Raw genomic sequence first — 22798 nt, forward strand, 5'->3', positions numbered from 1 at the left:
CCATGAAGAGCACACAGAAAGTGGCTTATTCTGCAAAGATGTTTTTTTTAATACAGAAGATGGCTCTTTTGCGAGAGAGTGAGAAGTTATAGAAGAAGAAGCTGAGAAGATGATGTGTGTGCAGTTCAGCAGCGCTGCAGCATTCGGGGCACTGATTTAGGGTTTTACAAAGCTTGCTTTGCTGTGCTACAAAGCTCAAACCTTTGCACATTGAGCCGCTCCAGTCTAGTCTCTCCCTCGCAAGGCCCTGCATTGCCGTCCTCACCATCGACAGCTGCTGCAGCTGCCCCCCATTTTCTCATCGCAGTGATGGCTGGCTTGGTAAAACCCATCTCTTAGTTTTTATCAGTTTAGGTGGAAAGATGGAGGTGGCATTATTTTTCTCTTCTCAGTTGGGTGCCCATTTCGATGGCGAAGATTTGATGTTGTCAGGCGGTGTTTGAGGGTGGTGGGGCGTTTTTGGGGGTTTTGAAGGGGTTGTAGTCGTGGACCTAGAGCGAAGTCTGATGTATTTTTGTTTTGTTTTGTTTTTTGTGTGTGTGTTTCTTTTTCCTCTTGGGTGTGTGTAGGTGCTGCATTCACCGAAGGTGAACAAAAATGCCTATAAGACTTTGATTGCCGCCGAGTACGTCGGTGTCAAGGTGGAGACCACCCCTGACTTCCAGATGGGAGTGACTAACAAGACCCCGGAATTCTTGAAGTTGAATCCCATCGGAAAGGTAATACTTCGAGACTGGTATGGCCTGTCGTCGTGGTCAAGGAGTTTATGACCTGCACGAGTGCGCTTTTTTGGATGGTTGTAGGTTTGCTTGCAGTTTGTGAGGCTTTGTCAGTTTAGTCGAAGCTTAGACATGATGTGCGAGCGGACGGTGTCGAGTCCAAATGCGGGGGGGGGGGGGAGTTGCGTAGATACGTTCTAGATCCATTATCATTACTAGCATCGTTGTTTCGAATGCGGCTGATCAAGGAATGGATGCAAATCATGTGATGGACCCTTCTACTAGACGGCTGAGACGATTTATCAGGCTTCGTGTTTTTTTTCATTTTTTTTATTTATTTTTCATTTGGTGTTTGTTTCAAATTACGTACAAGTGATTTACCTCTCAGGGTGGGCACAAAATAGTAGAGTCTTACATTGGTTCATCTTATTTTTAAGGATTTGAGCCAGTGCGCGTCAGTTCTGTTAGAGCCCCTTTAGGTTCTTATGTCATGAATAAAACTGAGCTGGTCGTTTATGTATACGATTAGCTTCAAGATGGAGGACCTGATTCATACATTGATGAGGTTCAGTTAGTATCGGTTGTACCCTCCGTGTTCGTATCACTCTTACAGGTTAACTATGCCTAAGAATGCACGGTCTCTAAAGATTGCTCTTGTGTGTATGCAGGTCCCAGTTCTTCAGACTCCCGACGGACCCATTTTCGAAAGTAACGCCATGGCTCGCTACGGTTAGTGTTCTTCATACAAATTTCAGGGTTAGTAAGTTTGTCGTCTTTCTCTTTCTCCTTTTTATCGTTTCGGGGCCCTGATCAGAGTGTTACATGAGTGCAGTGGCTAACAAGAAGGATGTGGGTCTGACCGGTTCATCGGCCTATGAAAAGGTCCGTCTCATGTACACTGGCCGGCTCTGTGCTGCGATTTCCTGTGTGTTCTCTGGCTAGAAAAATTCAAGTGTTAATGGGCAAGTGGGATGGAAATCACAGGCGTTGGTGGAGCAATGGATCGATTTTTCTTCCTTGGAGGTCGATGCCAACATCGGAAGATGGGTGTACCCTCGTCTTGGATATTTTGCCTTCATCGAGGAGGTGCTTTCTTTGTCCTAGGTGTAATTTATAATTTAGCGCAAACTTCGATATTGTGTTTATCCTGAAGCAGGTGTATCCCTTCGCTCTGCTACGTATGTGGGACTCGTCTAGTAATGTTTCTTCGAAATATATTTTACTTCGTATCGGAATATTCATGTAATATATGATGTTGCCAGGGTGGAGCTGAGGATTTAAATTTTTACCTCATGTTCACTCTTTGTTCGTAAGTGATCTTTGAAGATGAAATTGTGTTAGTTTCATTTAGCCACTGACTGATGCTACAATACGTTTGTCTAACAACAGGTGGAAGCCTTTGCCATCAGCAACTTGAAGAGGGCGTTGACCTGCTTAAATGGGCACCTTGCATCTCGAACATACTTGGTTGGCGAATCAGTGACACTAGCCGATATTGTTCTTACCTGCAATTTGGCAACGCTTTTTAAGGTGGCTGCTACCAAGGAATTCACCTCGGAATACCCTCACGTGGAGAGGTACTTCTGGACTCTCGTTAATCAGCCTAACTTTAAGAAAATCGTCGGAGAGGTCGCCCAAGCCGTCAAGCCTTTGGGATTACCCTCTCCCCAGACTGCAAAGCCTTCCGTAGCTGAGAGGGAAGCTCCCAAGAAGGATTCTGCACCCAAGCCGAAAAAGGAGAAGGCCGCACCGGCACCGAAGCCAACACCCGCACCCGAGGTTGTTGATGAGGAAGAGGCTGCACCAGTGAAGAAGCCAAAAAATACTCTAGATTTGCTCCCACCTAGTCCAATGGTTCTTGATAACTGGAAGCGTTTATATTCTAACACCAAGGCTAAGGATTTTCATTTGGCAATTAGCGGTGAGTTCATTAGTCTCTGTATTTGTTGGTTAGGTCCAGGCTGTGCTTTTATCTCCCATTTATTAGTCTGTGCGTATGATATTCTTCGCGTCCATCCTCGCGTTCATCTGCATAGATCCGATTGTCTGTGTTTGTGCTCAAGATGTTTACTGCCATGAATGAATAACCAAGTTTGCACTTTTTAGTCATTCTAGTCTGCAGAGTCAGAGTGTTTCTCTCATGTCTCGGACGTTTGGGGCTGATAGTGAGCTAATTTGGTGGTTGTATGTGGCAGGATTCTGGGAAATGTTCGACGCTGAAGGTTACTCTTTGTGGTTCTGTGATTACAAGTACAATGACGAGAACCAAGTAACCTTTGTGACTATGAATAAAGTTGGAGGATTCCTTCAAAGAATGGATTTGGTTAGGAAGTACGCTTTCGGAAAGATGTGCATTCTTGGCGAGGAAGCTCCTTTCAAGATTAGAGGAGTCTGGCTCTTCAGGGGACAAGACATGCCACAGATGGTCATGGATGAGGTCTACGATGCCGAACTCTACGACTGGACCAAGGTGGACATCAGCAATGAAGAACAGAAAACGCTTGTGAATGCCTACTTCGAGGAGCCTGACACAATCCAAGGCGAGAAGCTCTTGGAAGCTAAGTGCTTCAAGTGATCTGTCACTTGGGTAAATGCTAGTAGATCTGTGGTGGATTCTATTTGGATCGTTTACAGCAATATTTATTATGCAGAATCTTAACCTCATTTTTGGAGTAGAACTCGGTTGGGACTCTAACCTTGAAAGCGCAACACCAGGTCGCGTCTGACTGTTGTTATGCGGCTTCCGATCTTGTTGTAAGATTTCCCGTTGTTAGGTTGTCCACGCTCGTCCGCATGGATTATTAAATGCTATTCTTTTGCAAAGCTGAAATCTTCGACTGCTGTCTTTACTCCTTGTAACGCATATTTTTCTTGCATCCTGTTTAGGAGACATAGCTGTATGTCATTGAAACTAATGTTTTCTTGCACAGTTGCTAATCAACGTATGAAAAACACGAAGCATTTACATAGTGCTGGATAAGCTACCTTTCAAAAAATTGTGAATACGAAGTGTTTTTGCATAAGAGAAAAGCGGATCGGAGGAGATTCATGATTTTATATCATTTGTAGATGCAACCGTGCTACATGTGTAGGGCCGTTGTTCTAAGTGCTTGGGAACGATCTCCATCTGGATAAGCAAGTCACTGCTCCCAGATAAGTCCATGTCCATTATATTTTTTCGTGTTGATCATGTGTCTCCATTAGAGAAAAAGAACAAAGAAAGATGGTACCTTAGGACAAAACTGATAAATTGGAAACAGTGTTTGTATTTGTGACATGAATATTTGGTATCATCGGTGAACAGTATGCTGCGGAACGCTAGCTACAGCTTGTGAAGTATCTCGGAAAATGCACTGAGTTAAATAATTATCTGAATACAAAGAAGCAAGATATGAAGTAATCAATTTGCATCTTTAAATCTTGCTATCTACTATTTATTAACGTCTTGTGTAGTTGTAGGTGCTTGGTATAAAAAGGTCTATAATATTGAACTAAGCCCTTCAAAGAGCAAGTTTACTCATTTTACGACTCTATATTTCACATATTTAAATATGTAAGTGTTTATTTATATTATTTGATATGTATTTTATTAATTAAAATTCTAAAAGTGGAGAATTCAAGTAAAATTTATTCTTGTAATTAATTTGAAATTATTAATTATATGTGTAAAAGTAATTACATATCCGTAATGAATAATTTTGTTATAAATTTTCAAAAAAAGAGGAAGTCTGTAATTGATTATTATCTGAATCACAACATATTAATTCTATGAGAATTAGATGTAAAGAATTCAAGTCAATGATCATTTAGTTTGTACAAAATTTACATGTTTTACTTATGTAAATACATTATTTTAATTATTTATATTCACTATTTTATTAACTAAAAATGTACAGATGTGAGTGGAATTTGTAAAGTTTCTAGAGGGTCTGCATACCGAAGAGTTAAGATACAAAGAAACAACTTATAAATATTATGAGTGGTTTAAATTGAGAAGTCTCCTTAAATTGAGAAGTCTCCCTAAATTGCCTTTATACTCATAGAAACTAGCCTAAAGATAATAAGAAGAAAAGATAAGATAGGATGCATTATTTTCTCCCATGACAAATTATCAAATAGGATACCTTAAATAGGCTTTCGGACTATTTTCTTTTAAAGTGGGCCATTTAAATATAAAATCTCTTGGTATAAAATGCAACTATTACTATTACATATGTACATATATATATATATATATATATATACAGTACTTTTCTTCTTCTATAAATACATTAATATTCTATGTATAAAAAGAAAAATATATTATATACTTATTATTGAGACCAACTAAAAAATATTTGTTTACTTGAGTTTTTAGAACTCATTGACATTAATATCTTAAGCATAGATAAACAAAGAAAATATTATTGTACCTTAAATAAACTTTTGCTTCTTTAAATATGCAATATATATAATTCTTAAAATCTATATTTTACTTAATTTGAATATTTAAATATATTTATTTAAAATTAGAATGAATACATATAATGATTTATAAATTTTATATAACTAATTTGAATACTTATTATTTATTAATTAATTAATATATATATATATATATATATATATATATATACACATACACAAATGATGTTATTATTTTAAAACTATATAGTAGACTTATTTTATAGCAATGCTATTATTTTAAAATAATTCTACTATTTTGAAACTCATATTGTTAATTAGATTTTGGAATCTTGGGCACTAAAATAGTAGACTTATATGTTATCCAATAGCCTAGCAAATTCTAAACAAACATATCATGCTTGTCAAATAGATATGTTGACATATTTCAAAGTTAAGAACTATTACCTACACTAAATTATAGTTCTATCAAAGCAAATTTTATACACAAAGGCATGACTTATGTACTACAATTAAAGACATCCTTACACAAAATTTGTGTCTCTCCAATCTTCCATTATTACCTCCATATAATACCCTTGAAGAACTTAAGATCCACCTTCCAACTATTTTCTAAACAATTCAATTCCCCAATAAAAATTCTCCAAAGGGATTCACTCTTTGCATTCTCTCATCATGTTTTTTTTATTAATTTATCTAAGAATTTTCCACCCGCCCATTCTTTCAGGATGGGGTCCCTAATACCGTGCCTGCTAGGGTGGGAACGTGTCAATTCCACGTCGGATCGCCACGGTGGACTCAACTCCTACCAAGCTAGTTCTCAGCCAAACCACTTGGATCCATAAATCGCTGAAAATGGTCCATATCCACACAAACTACACAGGATTTCATCGCAACTCTCAATCATCGAATGGGCAATCAGAAGAAAAAACAAAACCCAACAAAACCTTAAAAAACCTAACAAAATAAAAACGAAAAGAATTCAAACTTGAGAGAACCTGAGAACGGCCAACTTTTGGAGGCATTTCGGGGACAAGTGGTCGCAGAAGACAAGTTGGAAGCAATCTACGAGACAGGTAGACGTCAAGGTGGAGCCACCGGAAAGGACCAACCCGCTGTAGTAGTGACGTGGACCGCACAGCTGGCAGGGATCGCGAGCTTTGTGGGCACCATGGTGGGAAAAATCTTTAAAAAAATTGATAGTAAAACTGAGGAATTTCGAGTGGAAAGTCGGGATTTTGCTCATTCATGCGCCGGCCGAAAGGGGTTGCGCTCCGCCATGGATCAGCAGATTTGTGTCTAGAAGTCTTCTAGCTTTGTGGGTACTTGTAAGGATTTGTGAAAAAAATTGGGTAGGAGGCTGTGGTGGTGGTTTCAGGAAGTGAAGGGTTGGAAGGATTGCGAGGACGAAGGTGGGTTTGTGGGGATTGTGGGAGTGATGGAGCCAACTGAAGCACCAGCGATTCAACTGATAGATGAGAAAGGAAGTTTTAACGAGGCTGCGTTGGTGAGATTTTGCAAGGAAGTGGGGCTTTCAGAATGTGGACTTTCATATGCAGTGGTAGCGATCATGGGGCCGCAGAGCTCCGGGAAGAGCACTTTGTTGAATCATTTGTTCCGGACTACGTTCAAGGAGATGGACGCGTTGACGGGGCGAAACCAGACAACCAAGGGTGTGTGGTTGCAGCGAGCAGAGAGAATAGATCCTTGCACTTTGGTGATGGATTTGGAGGGGACGGATGGGAGGGAAAGGGGAGAAGACGACACGTCGTTCGAGAAGCAGAGTGCACTGTTCTCCCTTGCGATTGCCGACATCGTGTTGATCAACCTGTGGTGTCATGACATAGGACGGGAGCAAGCGTCCAACAAGCCTCTGTTGAAAACCGTGTTTCAGGTGATGATGAGGCTGTTCTCGCCGAGGAAGACGACGTTGATGTTTGTGGTTCGAGATAAAACGAGGACGCCCATGGAAATTTTGGAGCCGATCTTGAGAGAGGACGTGCGGAAGATTTGGGATGGTGTGCCGAAGCCTGATAAGCATAAGGATACGCCGCTGACAGAGTTTTTCAACGTGGATGTGACTGCGTTGTCGAATTATGAGGAGAAGGAGGAGCAGTTCAATGAAGAGATTGTACAGTTGAGGAAGCGGTTCCAGAATTCGGTCGAGCCGGGAGGAGTGGCGGGAGACAGGCGGGCAGTGGTTCCGGGCAGTGGATTTCCTTTTAGCGCGCATGAGATTTGGAAAGTGATCAAAGAAAATAGGGATTTAGACTTGCCGGCGCACAAGGTTATGGTGGCGACGGTGCGATGCGAGGAGATTGCGCATGAGAAGCTGCAGAGTTTGATGAAAGATGCGAAGTGGAAGAAGCTGGAGGAAGCGTCTAAGTCGGGCGTGGTTCCCACGTTTGGGAAGAAAGTCAGTTCCATGTTGGAGAAGTATGTTTCCGAGTATGATCTCGAGGCAGGGTTTTTCGACGAGGGTGTGAGGGGCGCGAAGCGAAATTACTTCATATCGGAAGCGCTTGCGATCATCCAGCCAGCTTATGATGCTGTGATCGCAAATCATCGCACGAACGCGTTGGAGAAGTTCAAAACGGACCTGCAGGCTGCGGCGGAGTCTTCAAACGAGGAATTTGCAGCTACTGTCCGACGGTTCTCTGAGACGACATTGAGTGAATTTGACCAAGCTTGCGCAGGTACGTTTCTCCATTCATACAAATAGTATTTGGTACCCATTTGACGAACCTAAAAAAAGAGAAAAAAAATTCGCAATTCGTAATCCGATCTAAATGAATTTACTACTTGCATGCAGATGCGAGCGTGTCCCAATCAGCTTGGAATCCATTCCAGGCGCGGGAGGAGCTCAAGAGCAACATCGACGCAAACGCGCAATCCTTGCGAACTGAGAGGTTACAATTGCTGAAATCAAACTATGAGAAGCGTTTGGAGGACGTCATAGGGGAACCAGTGTCTGCGATCCTGGACGCAGCCTCCTCAGACGCATGGCCATCTATTCGAATGATCGTCGAGAACGAAACCGAGCTGGTCACCACCTCCCTCAAAAAAGAACTCTCCGGATTCGAGCCCACCCAGGACGAGGAGAAACAAATCTTCACGGACCTGTCCAAACACCCACGCTTAATCGTGGAGAAGAAGGTACGCGAGGTGAACTCTCAGATTCTAATCCGCATGAAGGATCGCTTCAACACTATCTTCGGCCATGACGATGACTCAATCCCTCGAGTTTGGGGTGAGGAGCACGACGTCCGCGCCATCACAAAATCTGCAAGACAAGGAGCCCTCAAGATGCTCTCTGTAATCGCAGCCATCCGACTAAACCCAGACTCAGACCAAGACGGCGTCGAAGACGTCCTCATGACTCTAATCACCGACTCCGATTTTTCCTCACACGACGGCTCTCGTGATGGGTCCGTTGGCTCCAACCCCTTCGCATCCTCGACATGGCCAGGGGTAGACCCCAAGGACACCATGCTCACCCCGGCGCAATGCCGAAGCTTGTGGCGCCAACTCAGAGCCGAGACGGAGTACACCATCAGCCAGGCACTCACAGCGCAGGAAGCAAAACGGCGGGGCAACACATGGATGCCGCCCCCGTGGACAATCGTCGCCATGTTTGTGCTGGGATTCAACGAGATCATGGCAGTGCTGCGCAACCCTCTCTATCTCCCCATCGTGTTTGTGGCCTTCTTGCTCGCCAAGGCATTGTGGGTGCAGCTGGATCTGCAACGCCATTTCCAGTATGGTGTTCTGCCTGGGATTGTTTCCGTGTCGGCCCGGTTCATGCCCTCCGTTATGGAGGCGTTCAACGGCCTGGTGGCTGCAGGCACTGCGAGACCGGCCAAACCCACAACAAACCCTAATCGAAGAATGCAAGCCAAGCCTGTTTACGAATCATAGATCGTGCATGGAATAGAGCGTGCGAACGAGTAAATTTCTTGCCGGGAATGTGTGCATAATTGGAGGTGTTGAGGTCATAGTTTTGTAGATAGAAAACAATAGAAAAAAGGTGATGGACCGAATGATTTAGGGTTTAGTACATTTGTACAGGAACTACATAACAGATCATTCAACTGCCGAGCCCATCAAAACACTCACATCTGGATTTGTGCAACTGGTTTTTGGGACCTTTTTGTTGAGCTTGTGGCTTGCTGTTTGTATCAGAGGTGATGGGAATGGAAACTGGAAAAGTTTCACGAAACTCCTAACTTACTAAAATCAACAAAATAAAAATGTGTACATCATCATATCAATCAAATATGTTTAATACATGTTCGGTATAGTAGTTGGTAGAAGCTTCACCAAAGGCAATTCACTTTGTGTTTCATTAGGATGTGTATTTTCATCAACATTATTCTTGGATGCATCAAAGCCCAATATCTCAACTATGCATTTTTCCACCAATTTGAATTTTCTTTTAACGTGAGAAGTCTTTTACAAATATTTTCAAAATTTGAGAGTTGTATAGGATTCAAGTTTCACCATTTTTGGATGAGCAGAGTCAATTCATCACAATTTGAAGATAGATTTGGTCTTTCGCCCCCCCCTTTTTTTTTCTTTTTTTCTTTTTTTTTTTTTATTGTCTCAAATTCATTTCTCAAATCTTATGTTGTACACTACCATAAACATAATTATTTCTAGTGGCTTTTAGATTCCTCCCAACATCAACTTTAGACATGATAAAAACAAATTATTTATACCATAACAAGTTGAACAATATTTAACAAAAAATTGTCAAACTTTAGATCTTAGTGTGCAAATGTCATGCAAATAACACATTTCTTTTGCAATTTGACATATGATAAAAATAACAAAAATGTACATGATATGGATTTGTTCTCTTTCCACATGTGATCTAAGCCTTTTTGAATCAATTCCATTCCCAAGTATAGTTCTCCATTTGGTGTGTTTTCTTATATATTTCTTTATATTCATTGACTAGAAATAAATATTTTCTTTAAATATTTCTTTATACACACTAAAGTATGAATTAAGATTAGAGTGACTTAGGCTAGTTAGAATACTCACTTCTTGAATAATTAAGTTTTTCATAATAATTAACATCCATCATTTTAATTGTACTCCAAAATCCCCACTATTTCCCAAAAAACTCCACAAATGCGTTCGCTCAAAGTTCTCAGAAGTTCCCTAGTCAGTGTTTCGATGTAATAGGATTTAGGGTTTCTGTTCGAGCGACTGTTCCATGCAGAACTGTTGAGTTTGAAGGAATCTGAATAGAATATTCCACCATCGTCATGAGAGGGAGCCCGTTTAAGTTGCCTCAAGCTGAAGAAACCAAGACTGAGTTGTTGGACTATTAGGACAAGCCTGTGATTGACCTAAAAACTGTAGAATTCTAGCTTACTCCGGCCTAAAAACTGTGGAAACAGATTGCTACAGTATAATTCTCTACGTAAAAATCACTCATAAATTAAAATAGGAATTGTTCAAGATGAAGAAAATTCTTGCCACTTCATTTTCCCAGGTTCAGCAATTGTTAAAGCTCTCATAGTGTGCGATGGAGTTGACGAATGGTTCTTTTATGGATGACCAATTTATTTATTTACAGATCTGTGATAAGAGCTTCGATTTTGGCATATTATGAGGAAGACTTAGCAATTGAGCTTTGAATGAAATTGTGACGAACTTCAATTCTTTGTATGTCAAATTTAACTTAATGTAACTTATCTATTGGATTGAATGGAACTGAGTACTCCAGTTTTCAACAAGGTCGGTCGTGGGAAAGAATATTTTTGCACATTTTCTATTTTTAGATAGATCCGGCTGCTGGTCTTTTGTGAAGTTGTTGTTCGTCTTTTTCTCTATGATTGCCAATCTCTTGAGTTGTACGTAACACCTATTCCACTAGTTAACCGAAATTTTTTAGGAGTACATAATGTAACCATCCTGATAGCATTGTCTAGCAGGCACTTTCTTCTGGAAATACTAAAAGAATAAAATTCGCCAAAGGACACTGACATGTTTAATTTCCATCTTGGGGCAAAATTAGCGTTACTTTTTATTGATTATAGTAATTCATCTGCTTGCGTTCATGATCGTCGTCAAGGGAACGTTTAACAGTTAACAGATGTAGAGAGTCTCGAGTGGAGACTGTTTATCAGTAATTATTTGTTGCTAGGTTTGCAAACGGTTGTTTCCTATTAAAAGTTCAGTGCTGTATTGACAAGATAATCTACCCTCCCATTCTGGCTTGACAGTCATATTGATTTGAGTGTGAAGCATAACTACATATCGGATTGCTTGCTCAGTCTTTTGATTGATGCGCAGATAAGCTGTGTCCACCATGCTAGGGGAGGTTTTGGCAAACCCGATTCGATTTGTCGTGAAAGCAGCAGCACTTCATGGTAAGTATCTATTATCTATTGATCAGGGGAAAATACAAACCTATCTAAAGACCTACGATACCACAGATGCACTAAAGTTGCAAAATTTGATAATCGATGTCGCATGAGGCGTGCCTTAGCCTTGTACAATGTGCCGTCGTCCTGGATTAAAATCAGAGATGTCGTGTAATCCAGCAATCCCCAGGTCACAAATTGAGATGATGGAGAAGATTGGTTGGATTTTTTCGTAATCATTCCCAATTATACATCAACCTGTAGTTGGTTCGATACCTTAAAAAAAAAAATCGGCAGCTTGGAGGACGATGAAGAAGGCATTAACGGACAGCAGACGAAGAAGCTCGCAAAGAGTCGTCAATGTAGTCCGTGGCATGTGGGAATGGTGAATTTCTTCCTGGGACACACCAGAGTTGCACCATAACAGAAAATCCCAATTCTCCAGAGTTTAAAGTGTTTCCGTGTTGATTTCTTTAGCCCAACTACACAGGAAGCTTACAATATGAATCACGTTGCCGTTTGTACTGTCTTTTCTCCTCCTTCAATATTTTCTTCCTTTCTTCCAGCACCTTTATTTTGTCCCTGTATTTCTCCTGTGACTCTTCGTGATTCCTTATGACAGAGAGGAGAGACCGAATGCTGCACAAGAACTCATCCAGATCGGTATTGGAAGTGTGTCTTCTTTCCTCAACGTTCTTCGATTCAACTCCTTCTTCAATTCCCGAAACCTGACTGTCTGACGTGAGGGTTTCTGCCAAGCTTTCCTGCGTGATTCGGTTCCTCAGCTGCCCAAATCCTTCATCCGTATCAACATCGACCTTGTTGAACAAAGTATCAAGCAGATGTATCACCCCCGCGGCGTTCAGAGTCTTATCAGACAAAAGTTGAGGATGTTTACTACCGCCGCTTGATTCCATAAAAGTCTGGTTCCTTAGTGAACTTTTCCAATTGCCGTTGGACTGACAAGCAAAAGAAGCTCTTCGCTTCTTGACATCAGGAAGTGCTTCCGAATCGCTTTCAACATCTGTCTCTGTGTTCGACAAACCAACATGGTTCACCCCCCTCAAGTGTAACTCACCCTGCAATATCGCAGAAACGTGGCCCCTCAGACCAGGCCGTGGTGTATCTGTGCACAGAGACATGGCGTAAATCTCTGCCTGGTCTTGCTCTGAACGACTCTGCTTCTCAGGTTGCGGCCATCCTCCAAAATTATACCGACACCCATTCCCCTCTAGCCCGAAGTCGTTTGAGTTCGATGCACTCAAACTCGGACTGTCCACGTAAAAATGGTTGCATGAAGCCATAATGAACTCGGATGAAGCCGGAGGTAGCAACAAAGGGCAGGAGACAGGCGCAATGCTTCAGAGAACAAGAGCCACCAGAATCAACGACATCATCGCGAAGATGGATAGAACGAGACAGAAACGCAATGCTTTAGACTCTTTGGATCTTCCCACAAGTGCCTCTGCCTCTAGTCGTGAGCCAGAATTACCCACAAGAGCACGTCTGCCAGCTTGACAAAGCAAATGGTAGAAGCCAATTCGCACCTCTTGGCTAGTGCACACGCACAATCGACAAAAGACTCGGGTTTTGCGCTATCAATTCAGGGATTCTAAACAAGTCTTAGACAACAAACTTTCTGTATCAACTTGAAAGCTCTGTTTGCTGACTATTTCCCGTGGAACTCTTGCGTAGAACAGGGGATTATTCCGGCTATGATTGCAATCAAGGTGGGACCGAGCTAGAAACGTGTGTCTGTTTCTTACTACGGCATGCAGCTTCTTTGTCCTGAATGGTTAGTAACTCCGACCAAACAATAAACTTTTACATGACAAGGGAATCATAACGTCGAAATTCAGCGAAATCGTCATTGAAATAGTAAGATAACATATCTGCGACGGGTGTCACATGTAGGAATCTCTGGCGTCCTCAACAGTGATAAAATCCTCTTTGTAACCAAAAGCAATTTGAGTGCCTGCCTGTCCCACCGCCGTAGATAAAGCAGTTCATAACCTCGTTCTTTTCAATTGGTTTTACCGACAGGTTGTTGAATTTGAGTATCAACTCGTCCCAGGTAATTAATGCCTGATGAGCCGTGTGCTGGTGAAGATTCACCCTCATACTCACAGACAGTCTGGAACCCTAGATTTGGGACCTGTATTTGCACTTGCGATGTGAAAAGAATTGTAGTTTTAGTGGACGAATCCGGTTGTTTTCTAGCTCTTGATTCGCTGTGTCACAGGACATCAGAACGACACATGTTCAGAGAATTTCGACAGAAGGGTGTTTCTAGGTTATTGCTTTGAAGAAATGAAGCTGTTACTTGATCTGTCCTGTGTTTGACAAGTCATGTGTTTGACATGTTCTATGATAAATGATGTGGTGATATCATCAGATTCCGTCATTAACGGCGTTAAGCTTATGCAAGTATGGGTTCGCAATGTTAAGCATCGAAATCTGAGGAACGGCCTGAAGAAGAGGTGTCTGGAGGTGCAAACCCCAGCCAGCCATTTGAGGGATCAGCAAAGAGGAAATAATTGTAAGAAGATAGAAAAAGACATTCACGTTCAGTCGCTAGGGAAGGGTATGGACATGAAATCCTCATCTGAATGTTTGAAATGCAGTGGGTTCAGCTGAATCGAGAAACACTGCACCGATATACGCTGTGCCGAAGGTGATAGGATTCTCAGTTTACTATAATACTTTTGTCAGGAATAGTGACAAATCGTTGATGCAGCGGAGGAGCGATAGAGAAAGTATACTCAGGCCTTGGTGTTTCAGCCCCGAAAAGTAGATAATGCTGAAGGTTTAGCAAGAGGACTACTATCCTTGAGGCACTGAACAAGAAGGACTTCACGTAATCTCTGAGTTAAATCTCGATGTGGAATTTTAAGTAAGCTCACCATGTCTTGGTCCTGAGGGACACGGATGTAGCAGAATCAAAATAGCGATTCAATATCTTTAGGCTAACTCCTGGTCAGGTTACTGTGAATTCCAAGTCGAAATTTGACTAAGATTTTACATTAAGTCTTTATCGCTCGCCGTCAGCACCTCAAGGATGTTTCCAGCGATGTACTGGTGATCGGATCTATTCTGAAGTTATCGTGTTCGAAGACGAACGTCCTGGAGCGGAGGATTCTTACTCAAAAAATTTGTGGCTGCACTCTAGAATCGATCAAGCTCAGATTCAATTTTAATGTTCGAAAATGTTCAATTTTAATGTTCGAATGCTTGTGTGGGAAAGTCACAGCATAAGTTGCTCTTTGACACACGATTTTGCAAAAGAGGAGCAGCAAGAGCGCAACTTCGACATAAAAGAGAAGTAACTTCAGCTGAATGAAGAAAAATCAAATTACAAATGTCAGCGGATGAGGAGGTCCAGCACGCGAAAACAGCACCAAATTGATACTTTGAAGGTATATGACTGGGTGTTGCAACTCGGTATCTCTAGTACCGAATTGAACCTCATTAGGATTTTAAGAATGAAGATTCTTCAAATAGTGGAGAAAGAAAAGATAAAGCTAATGTATGATATTGGACTCTAATGCTCCAAAGACACTTGATGCACTTCTGTGATGATGTTCACGTTTGAGGGTGTCTGTCCGATGTCCTTCAGCACGAATTCGAGCCAGAAAATGACTAGCAAGCAGTGATTCGATTTCATGTATGATCACAGGTAATGTACTCTGCCCAGTCAGTTGCAAAGTTTCAGAGATTGTACCCTAATTAAAGTAATGTTCAGACATCTTTTCTGGTGCAAATTCGATAGAAGATTGTTCCTGAGTAACCTGGTCCAAGCTTCATGCTCAAAACAACTGTTCTATTCTAAGAAAGCAGCGTCATGGAGGTATGTGTGGGGTAATTCTGTAACAGTTTTCGTTGAATTGAATACACTAGATGTCATTCTATGCTCCATTCAGATTTCGAACCCTAAATTCAGTTGTGCGTGGACGCAGAGAGTACGAGTGTCACATACGAGATGTGAGTTTGTCCTCTTGTTCACACGCGGAGACGAACCATACTGTTTATCTATTCCAGCTGCATATTATTTAACGCTGAGCTATATTAAGTGAGAAAAAGAACTTCGATATGCAGTCCTCAATGTTGATAATCTCAACACTTTGTGAAACAACTTCTGAGAGGAATTTTGAAGTAATGCTCAAGTTGGAGGTGGCCGCTGACACGGCTGTTGGACTATTTTCAAAGAATGTTTTCATTTTGAGTTGTAATGGCCATCCACCACACAAGCTTCCCCACACAAGCATCCACATGCGTTTTTGTGATATGAATTTTAATTGTTAACGTCTAGTCTTCTGAGTATTGTACATCAATACTTTATTGTATTAGAAGTATAGTTCAAAGCCTTGAGGTTGGATTTTTATTTATATTTTTTGACATGTGCATACTGTGTGAAGCTTATTGGGTAGTATTTTGTGTGTTGTTCTAGTGTGGTTTATGTTGCATTTATAGAGTTTCATTCAAAATGTTCAATTTTAATTTTCTTTTGTTTATGTTTTGTGAACAAATAGTTGAATTCTAATTGAGTTGAATTCTAATTCTAAAAAAATCAAAATCTTTTCAAATTAAAGTTATTACTTTGGAATCAAAATACTTTATATTGTAATATTTGATGGTTTAGAAATCAAAGCCATATGCAACATGCTTTGACCAATAAAAAAATTCGTCTCTTGTAGTTAAGTGAGACATTGTTGCAAAACCATAATAATGTAAAATTTGTAGTGTGTAATTATGATACAACCAAAAATATTTACACTAGTTTTAAATTTTTGAATGGGCGGAGTTTTAAAAAATAAAATAATAGTAGCTAGTTGTTTTAAAAATAAGACTTGTATATATATATATATATATATGTATATATATATTTGAAATTATAGCTTATTCTTTCTTTGTTGCAAGTTTTATTAGTATTTGCCAAAGTAATCTAAAAAGAGTACTAATAAAAAGAATTATGTCTACCTGTGTTGTACATTAAAAATATGAACAATAATTAATTATCAAGTATGTAGTCAAACATGTAAAATATATCTGGTAATTTTTATTTTAATATACTTATGCAGTTTCACAATATTAATCATGCTATTTTGAAAATATATGTAAATGAAAAAATCATATATATATATATATATATATATATATATATAATTTAATTTTGAAAATTTAAAAAATTTAAAATTATAAATATTCTAATAATGTAATAAAAATATGTACTGTGTTTAAAAAAACCAAAATTCAAATTTTATTGAGGATACATGTAACAAACGTTCAAAAAATAGACACCATTATATGTCATAAAAAAAATTTACATTGTTGTATTTTTAGCAATTAATGGCACTGTTCCAAACCACCTAATAAAAGATTTGTTTATGTATTTCGGAAATCATCTTTTGAGATAACATCTGCTCATTTTTTTAGAAACAAACATCACATCACAATAGTAGAAATGAGGTTCTAGGTCAGAATTATAGAAACCCACTGTCTAAAGAAACTTGCATGTAAAAATCCAACCAAAGCCTAACATTAACACTCACATTCCAACTCCATCAATTACAACTACAAAAGTTGAATGACATGAAATAAAAGTTTTTTTTAACACGTTCAGTATGAAATGTTTCCTTCAAAAATGCTTGCCATTTAGAGATTCCGCTGTATGGAACTTACAACAAGTGCTATAACCGCTGATATCCATTCATTTTATACAGAACCCATTTGTCGAACGATGGGCAAAGTATGTGAGATTCATCGAAATAAGTGCCCAAGAATGAGATCAGGTTCAAATGTAGCACAAAGAAGAAATATTCATGTGAAAGTTGACTAGTGTTGTGTGTTTAGAAGCTAAACATTGTCTTGATGACATCGGCGAGAATTACATCAAGAGTCTTCACCTGGAACATGGAACAGTTTCACCAGGAAGAATCTGCAAACAATGCTTTTCACGTTTGATACAGAAACTTTGTTGCGTACCGACTGTTTCCAATATTTGATATGATGTTACCGACACCGAGTCGTGGTTTCTGCCGATGGTCGATGCAAAGCAGGCCAGAGAGTGTGCTGAACCGGGCAATCACCTGGTAACAACAACAGCCTTCTGTTGAGGCTTTCTAGGCATGTGTGGTTCTCCTGTACTAGATGTAAGATAGATGACAATTGGGTTCATTAGCCACGTTCTGTTTCATATCCCGAGTGGCTTGTAACGCCACAAAAGGTCCCAATCCTGGGGTTCCAGATTGTCCGATTGGTGATGTCGGAGAACATTTCCACACGATGATTCCTGTGTCATGCCTAAGTTTCCTGTTTGGTAGCAATAACTACCCATCTAGGATGTGAAAGCTGTGTATTCCGAAGTGAGAAACAGCCTCACATTTCCAGCTTGGACTCACCGTCGCTACAACCACACCAGGAATCATCTCCTATTCTACGCAACAGCTCTACTTGAAACAGTCAGCAAACAGAGCTTTCTAGATTGATAACGAATATCTGTTGCCTACGAACTTAACTTGATAACACAAACCTCGAGTTCACAACTTGAACCCTTCAGTTGAGTTCGTTCTGGTTTCGCACAACCATTTTTGCGTGGAGAGTCCGAGTTTGAGTGCATCGAACTCAAACTACTTCGGGCTGGAGGGAAACGAGTTGTCGGTGCAATTTTGGAGGATGATCTTGCTCTGAACAACTTCCTCATGTGAGGAAACGATGAGCTTCTTCTGTTTGGCAGTCCTACAGAAACTGCAAAACTTCACTGAGACCAGTCCTCTAGTATTTTGGCAACGCTAAGAGAAGTGACGTTTGTCAGCCTGAAAATTTTTGCTCCTGTGGAGACCATCGGCTATTCGCGGCATTCCACCGCGCCTTAGGTCATCTAATGTGCTGCCAACGGTGTCGATCAACGCAGACTACAACCCTCGGAGATCAGTAGTTATCAATTCTGGACCTCCTCAAAGCCAACTCGATGGACCTAGCGGATTCAAGCGGAGATCTAAAGTCCAGCCCGCCGTGTGTTACATATCACAGGCTACAAACTTGACGAGATAAAATTATGTTGAGATTTTATCAATCGGAAAAACATGGTATGCCCTAATGGATCGGATCCTGTTAGGGTTGCATCGATGTTTTCTGGCTTGATTGGTGTTGGTATTATAGAACTCTGTGACTACTGGAAGCTTATCTCAGAAGATCAATGCTTCCTTGAGGGGCGAACAAGATCCGAGATATGGGAAACCGAAAGCGTCACCGATTTTGCTTCTCGCATGCTTAGTTCTGAAACATCTTGAGCGTGTTCCTGGACTACAACTGAGCTTGTGAAGACAAATTCTTCGCTTTCTGGCTCACGATCGTACTGATTGAAATGCAGTGCGTTGAGGTGTCACCCAAACAGACTGCGCGGGGCGAAAATTTTAGCGTTGACGCCTTCAATTTCATTCCAGCAGTGTGCCGAGAGTGTAGATTGGACGACTGTCCCGATTCCCTGCGGAATGTCCTTTTGGCAGTGACTTCTGCATTCAATACTCTCGTTGGGTCACAAGCCTCCACTAGCCATCGTATTAATTGGAACAACCAACTGGCGATGACATGGGTTAGTTGGAATAAAGTCTTCAAACCTTAGTGGTTTTACCAGACGTGGATATGACATTCATCCTGCTCAAAAATGGTTTATATATTACTGTTAAAGTCAGGATACATCAAAAGGGCGGATTATACTCAAGAATTGAACTTCACAGACTTATTAACATTTCAGTTAACAGACTGGTTTATTGATGAGCTTGTGGGGTTCAATTTCTTCCTTATTAGAAGAAACACGAATGACCTTTAGACTTTCTGCATAGTCTCTGCATAGTTAACTTCTAGGTAGCGAATTGATTTTTAAAAAAATTACTTTTCCGATATTGGCTACAACAAATCGAGTTTTCGACCTAAGAAGAAACCACAAACTGATAGCACTAGCATTATTGCTGCTGTTGAGCTGTTGCCGGTGGTAAAGAATGGATTCTGATGATATTTGGATTTTGTTTAGGTGTGAGAAGGCATCAAAGGAATACCAAGAAGTCCCCACCGGAGTTAAAAATGGAGTAAAAAATGCGGTTATTTGTTCCGCGTCCCTGGTTTACAAGGCCAGGCATCAAAGGAATACCGCAAATGAAAAAAAAAATATACCGATTGATTCTGCAGTGACCAGCTGAAGGCAACTCGACGGTGGGCCTACTGGCCGAACAACCAGGCGGCAGAACAGGGAAAATAAAAGGTCGCTACTAGAGATTCTATTCCCCGATGCAGGATCTAAATTTGGTGGGGTCCAGAAGAAGGGCTCAAGAGCCAATTGCTATTGCCTGGCTTCGGTTGTACCAGGTTTTCCGAACTCGGGGACATGGCCCTAAACTTTGCATCACCACAACAGTTTAGCAGCAGCAACTTCCTCCTCACAACTATCTGTCAACACTCTCCCCCACCTCTGCCAGAGTCAGATTTGCACACCCGCCGTTGCGCGTTGCTCTTTTCCTTGCCCATCAATCCGGCCCGTGCCGCAATTTCTCACTTGTACTGTTTCGTTTTCGTGAGAAGTGATCGAGGTGGGAGTGTAGGTGCCAACAGAAAGGTACCCAGAGACTGCGCTAGCTTGTGAGGAAGATATTTCAACACCGATGGCAGTCGGAGTGTTGGCCCTGCAGGGCTCCTTCAAGGAGCACATCGTCTGTGAGTATTGTTCCCGCTTATCCTCTTTATTTTTTCTAGATTCCTAAATCATTTTCCAAGAAACTCGTGGCTTATGTGGGTATGGATTTCGTTGGAAAACAACGGCAATTGGAGGCAGCTGCGCAGTGATCTTGATTTTTACTCTACAAGGGTAAGGACGTCGATCATTCTCGCGAGAGATGACTGGAAGTGTAAAGTCTAGAGTCCCGCTTGTGGTGGGCGAATTTTGGCCATTATAATGTCGAATGAGCTGCCACTAAATGCGAACTTGGATTGTGTCGGTTGGGGGATATCAGGTTTGCGGAAGCTGGGGGTGGACGCCGTGGAAGTACGCAAGCTGGAGCAATTGGTGGGGTTGTCCGGTTTGATTATTCCTGGTGGCGAGAGCACCACCATGGCCAAGCTGGCGGAGAAGAACAACCTTGTTAGTGGAAATTTATCTCTTCCTTTTGTTTCTGTGCCTCTTCCTCCCGCGAACTCGAATCGCCTCACGAAAATAGTGGACTTTTTCTTGGTTTTTATTTTTATTTTTAAATTGTACTTTTTCTTGTGCACCAAATAAACGCTGACGTCGATTGTAAAACCCTGTCGCAGTTTCCTGCTCTTCGAGAATTTAGCACCGCAGGGAAACCAATTTGGGGCACATGTGCCGGGCTTATCTTCTTGGCTGACAGAGCTTCGGGTGAGAACTTCCAATGCTTGGTTTTTTTATTGTTGTATCCTACTTTGCTAGAAGTGGTAGCTTCTTTTGGTTGTTTGCATGATTACATTATTGATAATGTGGATATTCCTCTGCTGTTAATGGGTTTAAGGATCGTTTCTGTGATGGTGAATTTATGTTTCTGAATGCCCTGTGCCTCTGATGGTAAGTGGTGTACAATGTAAGAATTTAACTAAAAAACTGAGATCGGTTTGTTGGCTTAGCAGGAGTAAAAGAAGGAGGTCAAAAGCTCTTGGGGGGACTTGATTGCACTGTTCACCGCAACTTTTTCGGTAGCCAGGTATGCCTTTCGAACAAGCAGTGCAGATCATTACGAATGAGTCTTGAGTAAAATGAAATTGGCAGTGAAATCTACAATCCTCTACAATGCATTACATTGAGCTTTAGATATAACTCAATGCTTTGAATTTCACATTTCAATCATTACTGGAAGGTTTACTTCTATGTGATGTGAATTATGATCTTAAAATCGGCACCCCTTCATTCTCAGCGTTGGATATGCTGTCGCATGGTCCAAGTGAGCTATACAATGTCTTCAACTTGAAAACTTCATCATGAGTGTGCAGTTAAATAGCTTCGAAATGGAGCTATCAGTTCCAACTCTAGCCTCACGAGAGGGAGGTGCCGAGACTTGTCGTGCTGTGTTCATTCGAGCTCCTGCAATTGTCGATGTGGGTTCTTCTGTGGAAGTGCTAGCTGAATATCCCCTGGCACCTGGTCAGGCCCCACAACAGGTGATTAATTTACCTTCTGATTTTCAACTCATGTGAAATCACCTCTCTGCTCACACTACTTGGTACCATTCAGCACAGTGGAATCTCAATACACATTCCAATGCGAGTCACTTGAATCTCAATTACAGCAGGAGCTCTTTAGATATGCCCATTTCTACTTGGATCATTTACATGCAATTAACTTTTTTTCATGTGATTCTCAATGGTGGTTTTGATGTTTTGTAAATCTGTTCTCAAAATAAGGAAGTAGGCAAGGATAAGGTTATTGTGGCGGTCAAGCAGAACAACATGCTAGCAACTGCATTTCATCCTGAGTTGACCTCAGATTTACGGTGGTATGGTTTTCCTCTGCTCACATCTGTAAATTGGGATTTCTTTCTTATGTCTAAACTTCTCATTTTTTTCTTTTTTTTTTCATTTTCTGTAGTTTCTCCACTTTCTTTCGATTGTTGTTTTGGCATCTAATGTACACGGTCCCTACCTTAATCCTTTGCAGGCACAAACTGTTTCTGAACATGATCAACGATGGAGGGGAGGGAGCTCAAGTTCCAGGTGCAGAGAGAATAGTGGCAAAGAAGACTAATGTGCCACCAGCTTTAGACCAGATCAGGGACATGCCTGTCTTCAGAGAAGCAAGTTTCCTTAGCCTTGAATTACAATAGCATCGTAACAATTGTGTGGGATATGCTTTCCGCACCATTTGATTCCCATTTTTTTCTGCTTTTCTTCCTTTTAGAAGACCTTCACAGATGCTTATATGTTTCAATTATTTACATTTTTAGTACCTCAAATAGAAAAAATTATAGGGTTATGTGGTTAGATCCAAAAGAATCCAAAACTCCCAGTTTTATCGCCTCATTAGAGATCTGGATTAATATTTCATGCACCTTTCGTCTCTTACATTTGCATTTGTGTTTGGTACAAACATTAGAGTTTTGTTGTACGTTTTCAACTAAAGGGTTTATATTTTGGATGTGGTTTCTTCAAAATTTTAATATTAATATTGAAACTAAATATTTTAACACAATGAATGATTTATATTTAAACAAAACTTGTTATACATTATTTAATTATTATTAACATAATAATAGGATCTTTTCAAAATAAAAGTAAGTTTTTAGAAATTATTGTAACACT

General features: G+C 40.7%; 3 protein-coding genes and 1 long non-coding RNA gene across 5 annotated transcripts; all 4 read left to right on the forward strand.

The window, feature by feature from the left end:
* The first annotated feature begins 211 nt into the window (after window positions 1–211).
* On the forward strand, window positions 212–3549 carry LOC112295662 (elongation factor 1-gamma 2). Its single transcript, XM_024547524.3, has 7 exons — window positions 212–321; window positions 570–719; window positions 1388–1448; window positions 1552–1601; window positions 1704–1805; window positions 2109–2640; window positions 2915–3549. Exons 1-7 carry the CDS (start codon window positions 310–312, stop codon window positions 3292–3294), a joined length of 1287 nt encoding a protein of 428 aa, XP_024403292.1. The 5' UTR covers window positions 212–309; the 3' UTR covers window positions 3295–3549.
* Window positions 3550–6361: 2812 nt separating this feature from the next.
* LOC112295498 (protein ROOT HAIR DEFECTIVE 3) lies at window positions 6362–9238 on the forward strand. The gene is made up of 2 exons (XM_024547197.2): window positions 6362–7819; window positions 7936–9238. Exons 1-2 carry the CDS (start codon window positions 6562–6564, stop codon window positions 9039–9041), a joined length of 2364 nt encoding a protein of 787 aa, XP_024402965.1. The 5' UTR covers window positions 6362–6561; the 3' UTR covers window positions 9042–9238.
* Window positions 9239–13310: 4072 nt separating this feature from the next.
* LOC149987489 (uncharacterized) lies at window positions 13311–15705 on the forward strand. Its single transcript, XR_016498358.1, has 2 exons — window positions 13311–13574; window positions 13896–15705. It is a non-coding gene; the product is annotated as an uncharacterized LOC149987489 (long non-coding RNA).
* Window positions 15706–19854: 4149 nt separating this feature from the next.
* LOC112295106 (putative pyridoxal 5'-phosphate synthase subunit PDX2) lies at window positions 19855–22559 on the forward strand. 2 transcript variants are annotated; one of them, XM_024546291.3, is made up of 7 exons: window positions 19855–20206; window positions 20503–20630; window positions 20801–20888; window positions 21131–21207; window positions 21494–21661; window positions 21905–21996; window positions 22158–22559. In XM_024546291.3, exons 1-7 carry the CDS (start codon window positions 20155–20157, stop codon window positions 22321–22323), a joined length of 771 nt encoding a protein of 256 aa, XP_024402059.1. In that variant the 5' UTR covers window positions 19855–20154; the 3' UTR covers window positions 22324–22559. The 2 variants fall into 2 exon arrangements, with proteins under 2 accessions (XP_024402059.1, XP_024402060.1); XM_024546292.3 differs by having other exon boundaries at window positions 19903–20206; window positions 21134–21207.
* The last annotated feature ends 239 nt before the right edge of the window (window positions 22560–22798 follow it).

This window comes from Physcomitrium patens, chromosome 18 (assembly GCF_059467195.1).
Source record: "Physcomitrium patens ecotype Gransden chromosome 18, ASM5946719v1, whole genome shotgun sequence".
Classification (NCBI taxonomy): domain Eukaryota; kingdom Viridiplantae; phylum Streptophyta; class Bryopsida; order Funariales; family Funariaceae; genus Physcomitrium; species Physcomitrium patens.